The sequence below is a fragment of the Papaver somniferum genome, chromosome 5 (genome assembly GCF_003573695.1).
Source record: "Papaver somniferum cultivar HN1 chromosome 5, ASM357369v1, whole genome shotgun sequence".
Taxonomy (NCBI): Eukaryota; Viridiplantae; Streptophyta; class Magnoliopsida; order Ranunculales; family Papaveraceae; genus Papaver; species Papaver somniferum.
Window position 1 is genome coordinate 192,630,985 of NC_039362.1, and position 16,191 is coordinate 192,647,175.

General features: G+C 36.2%; 1 protein-coding gene, 2 non-coding genes and 1 pseudogene across 3 annotated transcripts; 2 read left to right on the plus strand and 2 right to left on the minus strand.

Annotated features, from left to right (window-relative positions):
* Positions 1 to 1,859: 1,859 nt before the first annotated feature.
* On the minus strand, positions 1,860 to 1,967 carry LOC113284961. The gene has a single exon (XR_003328484.1). It is a non-coding gene; the product is annotated as a small nucleolar RNA Z279/snoR105/snoR108 (small nucleolar RNA).
* Positions 1,968 to 6,539: 4,572 nt separating this feature from the next.
* Positions 6,540 to 7,991, minus strand: LOC113280430. The gene is made up of 2 exons (XM_026529051.1): positions 7,752 to 7,991; positions 6,540 to 7,430 (listed from the first exon to the last, which is right to left on the minus strand). Exons 1-2 carry the CDS (start codon positions 7,989 to 7,991, stop codon positions 6,540 to 6,542), a joined length of 1,131 nt encoding a protein of 376 aa, XP_026384836.1.
* A 7,053-nt stretch (positions 7,992 to 15,044) lies between these two features.
* LOC113284680 lies at positions 15,045 to 15,227 on the plus strand (annotated as a pseudogene).
* Positions 15,228 to 15,661: 434 nt separating this feature from the next.
* LOC113284968 lies at positions 15,662 to 15,824 on the plus strand. Its single transcript, XR_003328490.1, has one exon. It is a non-coding gene; the product is annotated as a U1 spliceosomal RNA (small nuclear RNA).
* The last annotated feature ends 367 nt before the right edge of the window (positions 15,825 to 16,191 follow it).

A 16,191-nucleotide genomic window follows, 5' to 3' on the forward strand; every position in this document is an offset into this window, starting at 1 on the left:
TAGGAAGATGACGACTCTAGTTGACAACTAGGACATACAAAAATAGTGTCGGGATTCAAGGATCCCACTTTTTTAAGGTTCCTCTTTTATAGACTTTCAAAGCATAGGTTGCTTTAGCTTTAAGCTAGGATATCTTTGGAACTAAGCAACCAATATTCACCATTAGATGAATCTTTGAAATGTTATTGACATATCAAGATTTACACTCTGGTTAGGTTGAACCGTAACCGAACCATGTACAAAGACATTGGTTATAAACGATTAGATGAAACTAGCCGATTGAACTATATGCTTAATCATTTTCATTGACACTTAAGACTTTTAGTATCTCACATAAATAATTTTATGTGTATCTGAAAATATTCGACATGGTAAGTACGTGTTCTTCAACCTAGTTCGTGACTTATTTGTCATGGTACATATACCCTTAAGACAAATCAAAGTTTCAGAACATACCAAAATAAAATTAGCTTGCGTACCTGGTATGGATATACCACACCAATTTTAGAACCAACAGTTCTTTTTTTGTATGCATACTTGGTATGTGTACCATTCCGAGTTCACGAGTTCACACACTTTTTTTGGTATGTACTGGCTACCACTAAGTCTCTGCCGAACTATATCTATGCCGATACGTGTATTGGGTACATGTACTACGGATACAGACCTAAAACAATTTTCCTAGTTTGTGAAACTGGTATGCATATTGTCCTGTATCCATATTTTCAGTAGTTCTATATTTCTCTCTAATATTAATTCGAAACATTCCCAAATAACATCAATGACACATATCACTATTCAATGATACTTTCGAATGATAATCTTGAATCATAATTTAGATTACGAACAACAAATTGTTCTTAACCGAACTTCATATGAAAGAACTTGAAGAAAGGTTCTTCACACGACCATAAAGTGGATGTAGTTCAGACATTGCTTTTCTCTATCTCCTCAATTTTTGAAAGAGAAAGAGATGTTGAGTTGCATCCTGAAAAGTTTTTCTTATGCGATACTTTCTTCAAGTATTTTTCAGAGAAGACTATTACTTTCCGGAGGATACCGAATTCACGAAGAGAGTAATCTCCTTTCCAGTGGTGTTTTAATTCTGGGAAGTACATACAGTGAGTCTTCTTTTGGAAAATTAAAAATTATACTCATTGTTTACAGGTTTGGATCCCTAAAAACAAAGACATGTTAGGTATTTTTAGTGCTTTCCCATCATACTAATTGAAAAGGAAAGTGTACCTAGTACACCACCAACTTTTATGTACAATTACTTGTTACATTCAATAAGTATAGATAAAAAAAGATCCTTGTACCTGATTGTAAAATAAGTTGCTGGACAATCTCAAAAATAAATATCCAAGAACAACCTATTATGTTCCCGAGATGCAGATAAACCGAATCCCAAGGAGAACAAGTCTTGCAATCTATATTTCAAGATATATAGGAATTCACAAGAACAAGCTTGTAGGTTTTATATAGTTGAGTTAAAAACAAGTCTTGTAGGTTCTATACAGTTGATTCACTTACTACTTATGATATTTATATTATAAACATAATCAATATAATATGGAAAAGAAATAACACAAGACCAACATAAAATTTATTCACGAGGAAACTACAATCTTGTAGAAAAATCCCTGAACCTAGTCCAGTTAGCACCGTACTGTATTAAGACGCTATAAACACTAGCCTACTATCAAACTTCGGACCGTAATGTAGTTGAGAATGAATCAACCGTCTGAGAAGTTCAGCTTCAATGGAATATCAATTGTTATCTGGTTTTAGCAGAAAAAATGTACTCCCACCCAAGAAATTAGATATGTGTATGAATCAGGTGTTTATTTTAAAAGGTAGGGATCAGATGGGTAACAAAAGGGGAGAGCCCATATTGTCGTAACCAGGCTTAGGCTGGACACCCGCCTCTCGCATACAATGCGAGTTTTGACCACTCAGCATTTTCCGTTATCTTCCTGAAGGATCATGGTTTTTACTGAGCATTTTCCATTATTATTTATTATTCTTATTTTGGAATTATAGTGTGTCATGTTATCAACAACAACGGGATCAGATTTGACCATCTTGAGTAGTGCATGATCTTCTTTCCTAAAAGGCTTATAATCTTCCTATTATCAAATTGTATTTTCATGTTCTGAGAATTTTTTTTCTCAAAACATATGAAAGAACTTGAAGAGAGGTCCTTCGCTCGACCACAAAGTGGATGTAGTTCAGACATGCCTTTATCCATCTCCTCAACTTTTTGAAAGTGAAACAACTATATTCTCTCTTGAGAGTTTTTTTTGTGGGAGAATTTCTTCAAGTTTTTTACCGTGAAATTATTTATTCGTTCTTTCTATTAAAGTAATTCATCTTGAAGACTAATTCTATCCAAAAGCACAGAGTAGACTAATTATCAAGAAGTCATTGTTTATAGGTTTGGATCCCGATAAACAAAGACTTGTTAGGTATTTTCAGTACTTTCCTAACTTGATACCAATTGAAAAGGATAGTTTACCTAGTACACAACCAACTTTTTCGTTTGTGAATCTGTATGGACAATTACTTGTTACAATCAATAAGTATAGATCAACGAAAAAGACCCCTTATACCTGATTGTAAAATAAGTTCCTTGACGATATCAAAAATCAATATCCAAGAACAACCTATTATATACCCAAGGTATACATCAAACGAATTCTAAGGATAAAAAGTCTTGTAATCTATATTTCAAGATATATACGAATTGACAAAAACAAGTTTTGTAGGCTTTATACAGTTGAGTTAAAATCTGTCTAGGTTGATTAACTTACTACATGTGATATTTCTATTATAAAAATAAGCCATATAACATAAGACACTCAGAAAATTTATTCATGGGGAAACTACAATCTTGTAGAAAAATCCTCGAACCTAGTATGGTTAACACCGTACTTTATTAAGACGCTATAAACACCACCCTACCATCAAAATTCAGACTGAAATATAGTTGAGACTGAATCGACCATCTGATAAATTCATCTTTAGTCGTGCTTCTTAAGTCTATTATGTTCGACGTAATCCTGCGCGGTTGATTACCTACCTGACATCCTTGTAAAAGCATAGGAGTTTCTGCCTCTGACAGATAACCTATTGATTTCCTTTTAAAAGATATACATTCGAGGTAACGAAAATCTTTTTTCTTACAAGGGATCTTCAAGGATTTTCTCAAAATCTCAAAACATATGAAAGAACCTGAAAGAATATCATTCACACAACCACAAAGTGGTTTTAGTTTAGACATTCTTTTCGCCGTCTCCTCAATTTTTGAAAGAGAAACAACAAGATCCTCTTTTGAGCTATCGAGTTGCATCCTCAAAATTTAATCTTATGATGGACTTTCCTCAAGTATTTTCTTGAAAAGATTATTATTTTGTTCTTTCGAGTGAAGTGACTCATCTTGAAGACTAATTATGTCCAAAAGCGTAGAGTAGACAAAAAATCTTTTTCAACACTGGCATCATCAACCGCATTCAGATGATTCGTACAATATAATGTGAGAAAATAAATAACATAAGACACACCTGAAATTTTATTAATGAGGAAACTACAATCTTGTTAAAAAAAACCCAGGACTTAGTCCGGTGAGCACCACACTATATTAAAACGCTACAAACACTAGATACTGTCATAACTCGAACTGAAATATGGTAAAGACCGAATCATCCCTCCGACAAATTCAGCTTCGGTCGTTCTCCTTAAGTATCTTCAATCCAACTTAATCCTATGCACTTGATTCCCCTAGCCGACGTCTTGATTCCTCCAACAGATCGCTTATTTATTTCTTTAGAAAGATATACAAGTAATGAAAATATTTTTCCTTATAAGGATCTTAAAGGTTAAAAAAGATATCAAGAAAACTTCAAAAATTAGGATATTTTACTCTCTTCAAAAGGTTATAGAGATGCCTAATTTATTTCACCTCATAAGATCATTCTAAGGGACACAAAACTTGTAGAATTACAAAGTCTGAGACGAAGAATACTTTTATATCAATCTTATATCCTGATTGACGGTTCTTAAATGGTCATATATCAGAAAATACGAACCCTAGAATAGACAGGAATTACGATGATCAAGATAAGATATCATGAACTATTATCTAAAATATAGTTTGATCGAGCTTCACGAATCCCTTAATAAAGACTTTAAAATTCGTAACCCAATATAATTTCACGAGGAAACCTAGCTAGTTATTTTGTAGATGACTCTAGCCACAGTTAGGATTAAGAACTGTCAGGATCGATATGTTAGTTTGCAGAAAGTCTTCTATTTATAATGATGAACAAGGCAAAGTAGCTTACAATCAAGGTGAGTTCGTGAACTAGCTTCCATGTTTAGGAATTACTTTGACACTAGGTAATTATAACTTTCCAATTTAAATTGATCATATAAAAATTTAAGAAGTTTTCATATTACAAAGAAGAATGTACACACGCGTATTTATTGGTATAAGATCGGGACAACAAATGGTTATCCCAAGAAAAATGGTTAAGTTTTCATGTACTTAAGTTACACAAAGTATCCAAAAACCTCTTAACATCAACAATTTCACATACTGACAAAATCAGTTCATGTAGTTGAGAATTTAAAAGTATCCAGGAATATCTCTAAGTAAACCCAGTTCGTGAACTGACCAAATCAGTACATGTACATGAGATAATAAGAGATATAATTTATCAAGTATATTATCAATAAACTCATTTTTTTCACTTACTGAATAAGTATGTGAATGTGAATATAACTCGATGTCTCATATGATCTTCTTACGCAAATACGATAAATTATTCTCAACCTATTATGCGGTAATCTTTTTATAGAACTTCTGTTGCATGTAATATAATTCGAGAATACTAGCTTGAACTCGAAGTTTCTAACTTTGGAATTTTCCTCTTAATATTAAAGTCATACGACATTGTCTCAGTATATATAATGGTATGAGTAAATATGATAGTCAATCTTCATATAATGTACCTTTATTGATGAAGTCCTCGTATATACTTTGTTGTTCTTTAGTCTTTAATATTCAAGTTAGATTGGTGAATCTTAACTACCATGCTTTATTTCTAGTCTGAAACCGACTTTAGTAGACCATAAATAAAAATATATTTTTGACGAACTAAATTTCTCATTGATATTATTAAAACTTGTGAGTTTGATCGAGCGATGCCGATGCCCTAACATTATACAAGAAAACATAACCGTACAATAGATATCCGTAAATCTTCTTATGCTCAAAATATATATAAGTTGTGTGCTTAACTAACACATGAGACACATTTTTATAATTTAGTTAATATTAGTATATGATAAACAAGTCATCGATTTTTATCATGATATTTTATAAACTATTTATTGTAGTTCATATATATATAATGATATTATTTCTCTCAGTCAGGAAAAAACGAGAAGGTCATGAATTATCAGAGTTGTGGATGTACTGTAAAGGAAGCTCTTCCAATTCTGGATTCAGAGCACAGGTTCGATGAGAATGCATTTAGTTTTTGTTACCGAGGTCAATGATTGTGGAGGCATTATTGAAACCCACGATGTTCTTGTCTTGAGAAAGTGGATCACAAATTTGAAGAGTCCAAAATTGATTAGATTATCTGTGAAACCACCGGAGAGTTCCAAAGAAATCTCAAGAATCCTTTTATCTAATAGGTCTTCAGCCATTATTTTTAAGATTTCAAATCAACATCTTCATGTAGATCTGGTTAACCTTTCTCAGAAAGCAATAAAATGAATTTTGTAAAAAATACGAAACAATAAAATAGATCCATAGAAAACATAGGATTTCATTATTCAGTGAAGCTTGAGAAAAAACACACAGATACATATGGATGATGTCCTTATCGGTATTCTTTTTTTATTTTTTTAAAATAGCCTACTAGTATTAAAGTCCTTTAATTCCTTTTTATAAGACCTAGAGATAACACATATAACATAATATTTCTTTTAATTAACATTTATCTACATCTTCAACAACCTAAACAAAAATTTAATTAAGGATTTGCAAATACCCAAACTTGTTTATGTATGGAAAGATTTGTTTCAAATGTTATATATGTTATATATTTTGGTGTTTCTATACAATCTCTATTTTTACTATAATTTTTTGCAAATTGATATCTTTTTTACATATATGTTTTCTTTTATGATAGAAGATTTCTTTTATGCCAATAAAAATTTTCTAGTCATATATAGATAGAGACAATGTAAACCCTAGAAATGTAATAAGACCTGAAATTTTTTGTTGCTTCTATGACGTGAATGAATATATATATATATATATGAAAGTTTTTCTTACGAATTTGGGTGGGTGGTAAAAAAAATTGTGATTGGGTGGGTCTAGATTTAGGTGTATAATAATCTGATTGAGGAGATTAAGGAGAGGTTTTATCTATCTGATTTGATCACCTTATAACCCCTGAAAACCCCCCACCCCCTCTATCTTTTTTTTTTTGGTATAGAGCGTTAAACAAAACAGAGAAACAGAATTAACTGTTGTTTACAAAGAGAGAAGCAATCCAAGCCGGAATGATTGAACTGGTCCACTTGTGTTGGACGTTGTGAGTGAGACCATACGTTGCCAGCGAATGGGAAGCTTTATTTGCTGGTTTCGGGACAAAGCTGTAAGCACCACTATTGTTTAGGGAGGCCATCTTGTGGGTAATATCATCCTTAAGACTCCAAAATCTCCATGGGATTTTCCGCAGTTCTCCTTTTAAGGTCTTTACGACCATCTGGCTATCTCCTTCTATCAATATGTTGTTCAAATTCAACCATAATGCTAAGTCAACAACTAGCTGAAAGCCAGTAGCTTCTGCAAATATAACTGAGTCTGATCTTTCCAGCATAGTATCAGCACCATGACAGTAACCAGTGTTGTCTCCAGTAACCGCTGCGCAAGCAAAAGCTCCATCTCTCCAAGCAGCATCGACGTTAATCTTGATGGTGGGATGGTCCGGAGGAGTCCAGGTTAAATTGGTCGGTACAGCTGCAGTCTGGTGGTTCCTTTCCATCCCATTAAGTTCTTCTTCCCCAATGTAGTTATGATAGAGATTGAACCAGTAAAGAGCAATTGTCAGAGCATCATGATCATTCATGTTCTTTTGATCAAAAACTTTTGCATTGCGGCATTTACAAATGGCCCAGCATATGGCCATTCCTAGAGCAAGAGAAGAGTTATTATCATTTGCTCTGAATAGAGATTCCATGAGACTTGTGAGGGTCAACTGATTGCTTCCTTGAAGTCGGAGGCCAAGAGGAGAGGCGAACCATACATCTTGGGCGAAGCTGCAGTGTAATAAAAGGTGGTCTATTGACTCTTCATCATTATTGCATATGCTGCAAAAGGTTGAAACTCCTTCGATGAATCTGTCGATTCTCTGAGTCACGACCAAACCTTTATGTATAGCTCTCCACAGGAACGTCTTGATTTTTGGAGCAACATTCTTTACTGCCCAAAATTTCTTCCAAGGGAAGTTATTTTCACCAGATGCATAAGTCTCTCCTTGGTATTATTTGACCATTTTATGGAAAGACTGTGGTGTGAAATCACCATGATTAGTGAACTTCCAAATCAGTTTGTTAACAGAATGAGGATTGGGGGAGATTTTTTTGACCTAATTGCAGGCATAATGATCTGTGACATTCTGAAGAACAGTTAGGTTTCATTAGCCTGTGGAGCTATCATCTAGATCACTTACCTTCTTGTGCTCGTTATTTCCATCTACAAGCTTCTCTGGCACAGAGCCAGGTAGAGTATGAAGCCATGGATCTGAAAAAATATTGATAGATTGACCGTTTCCCACGAGCCAGATGCAGCCTTTCTTTAGTTGTTCTCTACTGTCAAGAATTGCGGCCCAAGTTGTTGAACAGTTAGTTATCTTCTTTACCTCCCAAAAGAATTGTCCCTTAGGTATTTCGCACCTAGAATTTGAGCCCATAGTGTATCTTGTTCTTTAAGGAACCTCCAAGCAAGTTTGGCTACAAGAGCTAAGTTAAGCTCATAAAGAGATCGTAAGCCCAAACCTCCCTTCTCTTTTTGCAGATTGAACCACTCCCAATTTAAGTGATGTATTTTCCTCTTCTTTCTGTCGTGACCCCACCAAAAATTCCTGATTATCTGTGTTAACTAGTTTAAGACGGTTTTTGGTATCATTGTCGTGGCCATGTAAAAAACTGGGATGAGTGCAAGTACTGACTGAATGAGCACTGTACGACCAACATGGGATAAATTGTTCTTTCTTCTTCTTGCAAGAGCTGTATCAAATTTGTCAATGAGGAAGTTAAAGTTTGATACCATTTTTCCTTGTTGTCGAATATGAACTCCGAGATATTTCTCTTCTTCTTGCATTCTCTTGACCCCCAATTTTTGAATGATCTCTTCTGTGTAAGTGTCTGGGACACTTTTACTGAAGTGAATGGAGATTTTTGAGTAGTTAACCAGCTGGCCTGAGATGTTGTAATACTGTTGTAAGACTGAGGTGATAGAGTTTATTTTTCTAGTATTAGTATTTCCAAAGAGCATCACGTCGTCTGCGAACATTATATGTGAGATGCTTGGAGCCCATATATTGATCTTGTAGCTGCTGCCGGTTCCTTCATCTTCCATTTTATTGATAATGCGTGACGAAAAGTGAGCACAAATGATAAATAAATATGGCGAAAGAGGGCAGCCTTCCTTATGCCTCTCTCCCCAACTAAAAATCCTTCAGGCTGGACATTAAGGATTATTGAGAAGGAAATAGATTTCACGCAATTCATAATGAGATCATGTGCCCTATCTGTGATTCCAGAATTCGAGAGAGCTTTACTCAGGAAATGCCAATCTACTCTGTCATATGCTTTGCTCATGTCCAGTTTCATTGCAAAAGACCCTTGGGAAGTGTTGGAGTTATTCATGGAGTGAAACAGTTCTTTAGCCACCACGATATTGTTTATAATCTGTCTCACAGGTATAAAGGCCGACTGGTTCTTTTCGATGAGGTTGTCAAGGAATGGACTGAGTCTGTTTGTGATAATCTTTGTAACCACCTTGTAGAGAACGTTGCAGAGAGCAATTGGTCTGTAATCTGCAGCAGTTTCAGCGTGTTTCTTTTTGGGAATCAGCGCCAGATACGTGTGGTTTAAGCCGGGAGGGATAGTCGAATATCTGAAGCAGTCTTGGATTAGATGCACTACCTCTTGGCCTACAGCTTCCCAACATTTCTTGAAGAAAAGGGTTGGATAGCCATCATGGCCAGGCGACTTCAACGAGCCCATCTTATTTATCACGTTGAAAACTTCCTCAGCACTGGGAATTGAGCTTAAAAACCTGCAATCATCTCGACTCAATTTATTAGCATTGACCACAGTTATGTCTGCATCAGATACATTTGTATCTTTTGCAAACATATCCTGGAAGTGGTTTATAAGATTGTCTCTAATCAGCTCAGGGTCAGAAATCCAGTCACCATTAGAATTTTTTTAAATCAAAAATCTTGTTTTTGCTTCTTCGATGGATAGTGGAAACGTGGAATACCTGAGTATTTTTATCAATAGAAGGAACCCATTTGGATTTGTTTCTTTGTTGCCAGAACATTATGTCTCTTTTCTCAAGAGTTATTATGTTGTCACAGATGGCTTTCTCCTCTTCTCTGGTGTCTCTCTGGTGTGAAGATGATTACAGATCAATCATCTTTTGTTTCTCAATTTCTATCTCCCTTCTGGTGTCTCCAAATGTTTCCCTGCTCCACTTCCATAGACTATCGCCCAGAGTTGTTAGACTTTCTATTGTATCTCCCGTAGAATTGCCCCAGCTGTTCTGCATAACCTCTTTGAACTGTGGATGGTCAGTCCAGTAAAACTCAAACTTGTAATTTGGTTTTCTTTTAGGAGGTTTTCTCATGGTGTTGATTAAGATGGGGGCATGATCACTTTCGATTCTCGGTAAGTGAAGTACTGCAGCATCGGAGAAGAGGACTCTCCATCAAAGATAGGAGTATTTTGAGAATAATTATTAGACCAAGTGAAGGCAGGTCCAGCATACCCTAGATCAATGATATCTCTCTCCCTTATCATAGCTATGAATTCATCGCAACTAATATCTGTGGTTGATGAGCCGCCTTGTTTTTCATATTGGTTCATAAGAGCATTTAGATCACCAATCATGCACCAAGCGCCTTCAATATTTTCGAGAGCATTATTCATATGTCTCCAAAAAGCACTCATTTGTTGGTGTGCTGGTGATCCGTAGACACAGAAAAGCTCCCACCTTGGTAGCGACAGATGAAGTTCAATGACACAGTGAATGCAATTAAGAGTTTTAGGTAATATGGTTACGTCCACAGTGTCATTCCAGATAAGTGCAAGGCCTCCACTTCTGCCAATAGCAGCAAAATATGCAAAATGCTTATAGTTTAAAGAACTGCAAATCCTCTCGCTTTTTGAATCATTAAGTCTTGTTTCGGACAAGAAAAGTATGGAAGGATTGCAGCTGCGCGGGAACGAGTTTAATGTCAGAAATGTCATCTCGTTCCCTAGACCATGACATTTCCATGATTGTATTAACATCTATCCTGCGAATTTTTGGGGCAAGTCGCCACAACCTCTGAAGTAGTACAACATTGTTGCTTAGATGGAGGATCACAATCCATTGTTTCTGTTTGTCTTTTACTGTCGCAGTGGATAGTATCTTCAGGAGAGTCCGATCCTTGGGAGTTTCTTGAAAATATTTTCCATTGTCTCATGTTTTTTAGGTTGGTTTGCTCGAGCAAAGTGGATTCTGGGGAAGGTTTATCTAATTGTGGGTTTAGGTTCAGTGGATTTGGCAGAATGGTTTGGTGCTGAGGGAGTGGGTTTTGTTTCTTTGGTGGGATGGGTTTATTCACTTCGACAACATAGTGAATGGGTTTGGCAGGGTTTTGGGATGAATGGTTCTTTTGGTGGATGGGTGGTTTTTTTTGGTGAGTGGGTGGGTACTTTCTCTTTAACCACTCCCGGTTTTTTCTGGGTATATTTAGGGTTTTCCACTGCTTGAGATACTGCATTAATAGCAGAGATATTCGGTGCCTGATTCTCTTTATTATTGATATTGGGGGAATTTTTGGCAGTTACCGTGAGTAAATGGAGATTATCTGCTGGTGAGGTATTTTTGGGACTTTCTAGTTACATGGCTTTTTCTGAGGTCAGAATACAGGAGGAAATATTGTTGGTGGGTTGACTTGAATGAAAAGTAGGGATTTCATGCCTGTGTTCTTTTCCATTGTTGAGATTTGGAGACTCTCGGCCGAACCTTGAAGCTGGCATGTTCTGATTTGGATTAGGTTTATAGTTCGCATTGATCTCCTCAGTGAGTCTTGCAACTTTCATGTACTGCATCTTTTCCATGAAGGTTTCTGGGGAAAAAAACCCCATTTTCTCACATTCCCTGGACAACTCTGGGCATTGCTTCATGATGTGACCAAACATGCCACAGAAAAAACATACTCTGGGTAGCCTTTCATACCTCAGCATGGACTTGCATTTTTTCTTGGATGGTAGTGTGAAATTTAGCTCTTGTCTGAGCTTTTCTATGACATCCAGTTTAACTCTAACTCTAGCAAAACTCCCCCATTTAGCACGATTAGCTGAACTTATAGGGTACGAAATCCCTATCTTACCTGCAATGAACTCAACCATCTTGATCGTTTGAGAGCGAATCGGAAGTCCATGGACCTGAACTGTAAAATCTGCTAATCTGAACTCATATTCTTCTGGAAGCTTATCAGGATCACATATCTCCGTGAGAAGAAGATCTCCATTGAGTCCCCACGGCGACCTAGTAAGGACTGTGTTGTAGTCACAACCCAGTTCAAAATGAACTAGGTATATTGCCTTCCCGAAGTTTGATATTTTCATATTACCAGATGATCTCCAGGATCTGATGAGCATATTGTAAAGGATGTTAATCCCATACTCTCTTCTGGTGATAGTGGTTATGACAAGAGAGTATATGTGTGATGATGGGGTTTCAACTATGTCTTCCGGCACCTCAAAAACTTCTTCTTCTTCATTATGTGATAAAGCCGCCATTCTGTGTGCTAGATCTTCATATGCTGGATTTGAGGATTGAGATGAAGAAGCCTCCATGTTAACCCTTTTGAAACACGCCAAGTTGTACAGAAAGAGATAAACAAAAGAACTGATTAACCTGCAAATCAAAACAAAAACACCAAGAAAAAAAAAGATGAATTAACTGAAGGATTTAGAATGAAAAAGATAATCGTCCTCTGATGAGAAAAAAATCATCATAAAGATGAGAGAAAATCATCCTAAAAATGAGAGAGAATATTTTTAGTAGTAAGAGATTATTTTGTGTTTAGACAAATTTTAATTTTGTTCTAATTTTGTTCTCGATTATTCTAATTTAAAAAAAAAACCCCACCCCTCTATCAGTCACTATCTTCTCGATTATCCTAATTTTGTTCTTTAGACAAATTTTATTTTGTGTTTATACTATAGAGATGTCCAAATACTAAAATGACTTAAATATCCCTTTTAATTTTACGCCCCGGGTTTAAGAAAACAATTCAGGATCATCTCGATAACGCTTCATTCCCCGTTTTCTCTTTACGCCCCAGGGATTGCCGATTCTAGATCGTGAGATGACTCGGTAGTGCTTTATTCCACGTTTTCCGACAAGAAGATGTACGGTTATGGGTAGATTCAACATCGTGTCCAAAGTCGTTAACATTCTATTTCCACTTCTTTTATACTTCCCACAAAAAAAAAACGTCTGGACAAAAAACTGATTTCAGTCATGAGAGTCTCATCTATGAGTTTATAACGCTTCCCTCATGGTCTTCTATTCTCTTTCCATCTTTATGCATCCAAAGTCGATAAATTCCTTTGAGAATTTCTCATCCCGCATTATATGGAGGTTGAGTCAATCCCACAATAAATATTTTTACTGGTTACATATAGAAGGTTTATAGTCTTAACCTTCCTCAAGAGTTATTCGGGTGGCCTATACGAAACCTTAGGCGTCAGAAAAAAAGTGTATATCCTAATTAGTAGGTGGGATATCTTTGGGAAGTGAGAAACTTTTGCGCATCTAGTAGTCGGGGCATCACAATATGCTACCTCACACGTATTTCTAGTTGTTAATTTCTTTTTAGGCCAAATGATATCTGGTTTTATTTTACCAAATGATATCTCCATGATCCAGCAAGGTACTCTCCAGTAGGACTCATTATTAAAATTACGACCTCACCTTTCCCACAATCATCTTTGCTCCTAACTTCCTAACTGAGACACCATGTTTTAAAAGACACGTCAAGCTTGAGTCATGAACGACTTAGCTAGGGTCACGGATAGATTTTGGTCACGAAAAAACAATTTTGGATAGCCAAATACGTCTTAGGTCATAAAAAAATATTGAATCACGGGACAAACTGTATGCATACTCCTCGTGATCTGCGAGAAAAGTTATACTCTTGGTTATGTTAAGACACACTACCTGCAAGTAGTGATCTTAATTAGGTTTTGCATATCTGTATGATTTAAAATATATATATATATATATCAGTGATACGTACTACGCGATTTTCATCTATATGTGGATTACTAAAAGCTCTCATATAAAGCATATATATTGAATATTTGAATAATTTTGAGATAAAAACATATTTTACAAAATTTGTTTCATATTGGAAATAAAATATAAATTTAATCTTCATTAAGTTTTAATTCTAAAATCGATTTTTCGATAGGTTAGCCAAAGGCCTATTGGATTGAAGAACAAGGTATGGGAAAGCTATCAAATTTTTTGAGATTAGAAGCTCGGCTTATGTTTTACAGTTAGTTACTCATCCCAATTAAAGTTAATTTGGTTTTCATCCTTCAATTTTATTGAATGTGAGTATTCTATAAAGGAAGAATTCATTAATAATGGTTCTACAATAGAAGTTGAATATTTATGATTGTGAGACTTAGAAGGTTAAGGATTGTCTCCCCATTGCTTTAGTTTATTGTCTTAGTTTCCCAGCGAACACCAAGGAAAGGAATGTATGCAAAGGGAAAAGAAATCATGAATTTTGAGTATCCACAAAGGGATAATAAATCCAGAAATTGAACACCTAATTGATGATGAATTGTTTAAAGAAATTGTCTTTCTTAAATACATTACTGGACCGTTATAATACTCCTATTAACATGATAAAGGTATTATGTAAACCATTAAGTTATAGGTAGAATTGGTTACTCGGTATACTTTTTCCTAGCCAACACCACTACAACACGCTGTTGCATATCTATCGCCTTGAATGATTCAACCAATCAACATCATCCATTGTTGAAATACCAGCATTACCTTACCTCGGTATAAAGTCCAAAACTTCGCTTTAAAAATTGTATCACCTCCTTGCCATTGCAGACAAACCGAAGTATAATGCATCGACAAACACAGCCTTCGAATCATCAAACGGAAAGTCTAGTTCCATCACTGCATTCTGCATACTTCTTTTCCACAAAAGCAAACAACTGGATGATGAAAAATTATTGGACAACTTCATGTTAACGAACATTAGCTTCGTCAACAACTGTACCTTTTTGAAAATCCCAACAAAATCTGCTAAACCAACAGCTTGAGCTAGGTAGTGAACGATCATCTTGAATATCGTGGTTAACCGGTTATCTTCACCCTTATCATTGCCAAGTCCCTTAGAAGTGGCGGAAATGTTGCGTTCATCTTCACTACTATAGTACCGTCGTCAACCCCATAGTCGGGAAGGTAGGAAATTGTTCCATCTGAAAATGTCTTGCCTTTTCAGATATAAGTGACTCCAGATTGGGTGTTAGTTACTACTACATCAGAGTTTGGCACATTGTTATCGAAGTCTTTTCAGACACTCGTATCCTGCCCATGACTCGTATACCTAAGCCGGAGTAAGCTAATACTTTAGTCCCACCTAGACTAGTTAAAGCAGAAGAACGGAAACGAGACTGTATAAAGCAAGAAGCTTAAGAATTGAACAAGCATATCTTTCTCGGCCTTTTGGCTAAGATCAAGTGTAGTATCTGTTCTTATCAGTTTAATATCTGATATGTGAACCATCGGCTCACGATATTAAATTAATTTTTTTCAAGGGGGAGTTCCCACACAGCAGCTTGCTCACGCGTCGCCTTTGTGTTGCACTACTGCATAGGCCGGCACACCCCAACCAAAACTAAGATAAAAATTATGTTCCCTAACCTGGACCCTTTGACCAGTTCCGCAAATCTCAGAGCAGTTAGCTCTTGAATTTGGTGTTCTTGCCACGGGTTTGGCCTTCAATGTGAACCTGTATCACTTTGGGAAATCCAATCTGAAAATGTCCAAATTCACCATTGCTTCTAGAAACGGTGGTTCCAAATTCACCAATAAAAGCTCTTGGTAACACTCCACCAAGGTCCAAGTAAGATCTTTGTTCTTATAGCCCACCAAAGGCGCACTGTTTTGCAAGAAGATTATAGGTCTACAATCTACATAGCCCAACCTCTCCCAACGCTTGGAGTTATTGCAGAATGAAGATAATAATAATCCCACATTAATTAGAACATAGAAAAGATGAGGAAAAGAAGCCTATAAGACAAGCTTGTAATGCTACTAGGAATCATACTTACCTGGGACGGGGTCTATGACTGATCATGAAGGGTCATGGCCTAGGTTAGTGACTTCCATTGCACTTTGGAAGGGCGCTCGCCTAAGATCTCCCCACTGAGGGAGAGTCTACGTCATAATTTGTTCCTGAGGGGGAACGCGTCCGCGCGGCCCCTGCCAATCTTCCAAGTCTAAATTTTATCTACGGTTGTATTATTTAGCGTTTGCTCTTACCATAGTGCAGTTTGCTTGATCCGAACAGGATCTGTTATTTGAGCTTGATCTGCAACACTTGATGATCTCGTCAGAATGTGTTGGACAATAAGTTTCTCTGAAAAATATGGAATTGCATTATCTTAATCATCAATTTTCTTCGCAAGAAAAAAAAAAAAAACTTCCGACTGTAGTTCCCCAATTTTATTTTATTTTTGATAATTTTCCGTTATGGCCTGTAACAAGCCCTTCTGTTAAAACATGGCTGCCCAAATACTGAAGAGGCTTCTCCTTCGGTGGTTTTTATTAAGGACCTTGAATTAGCTAAGACC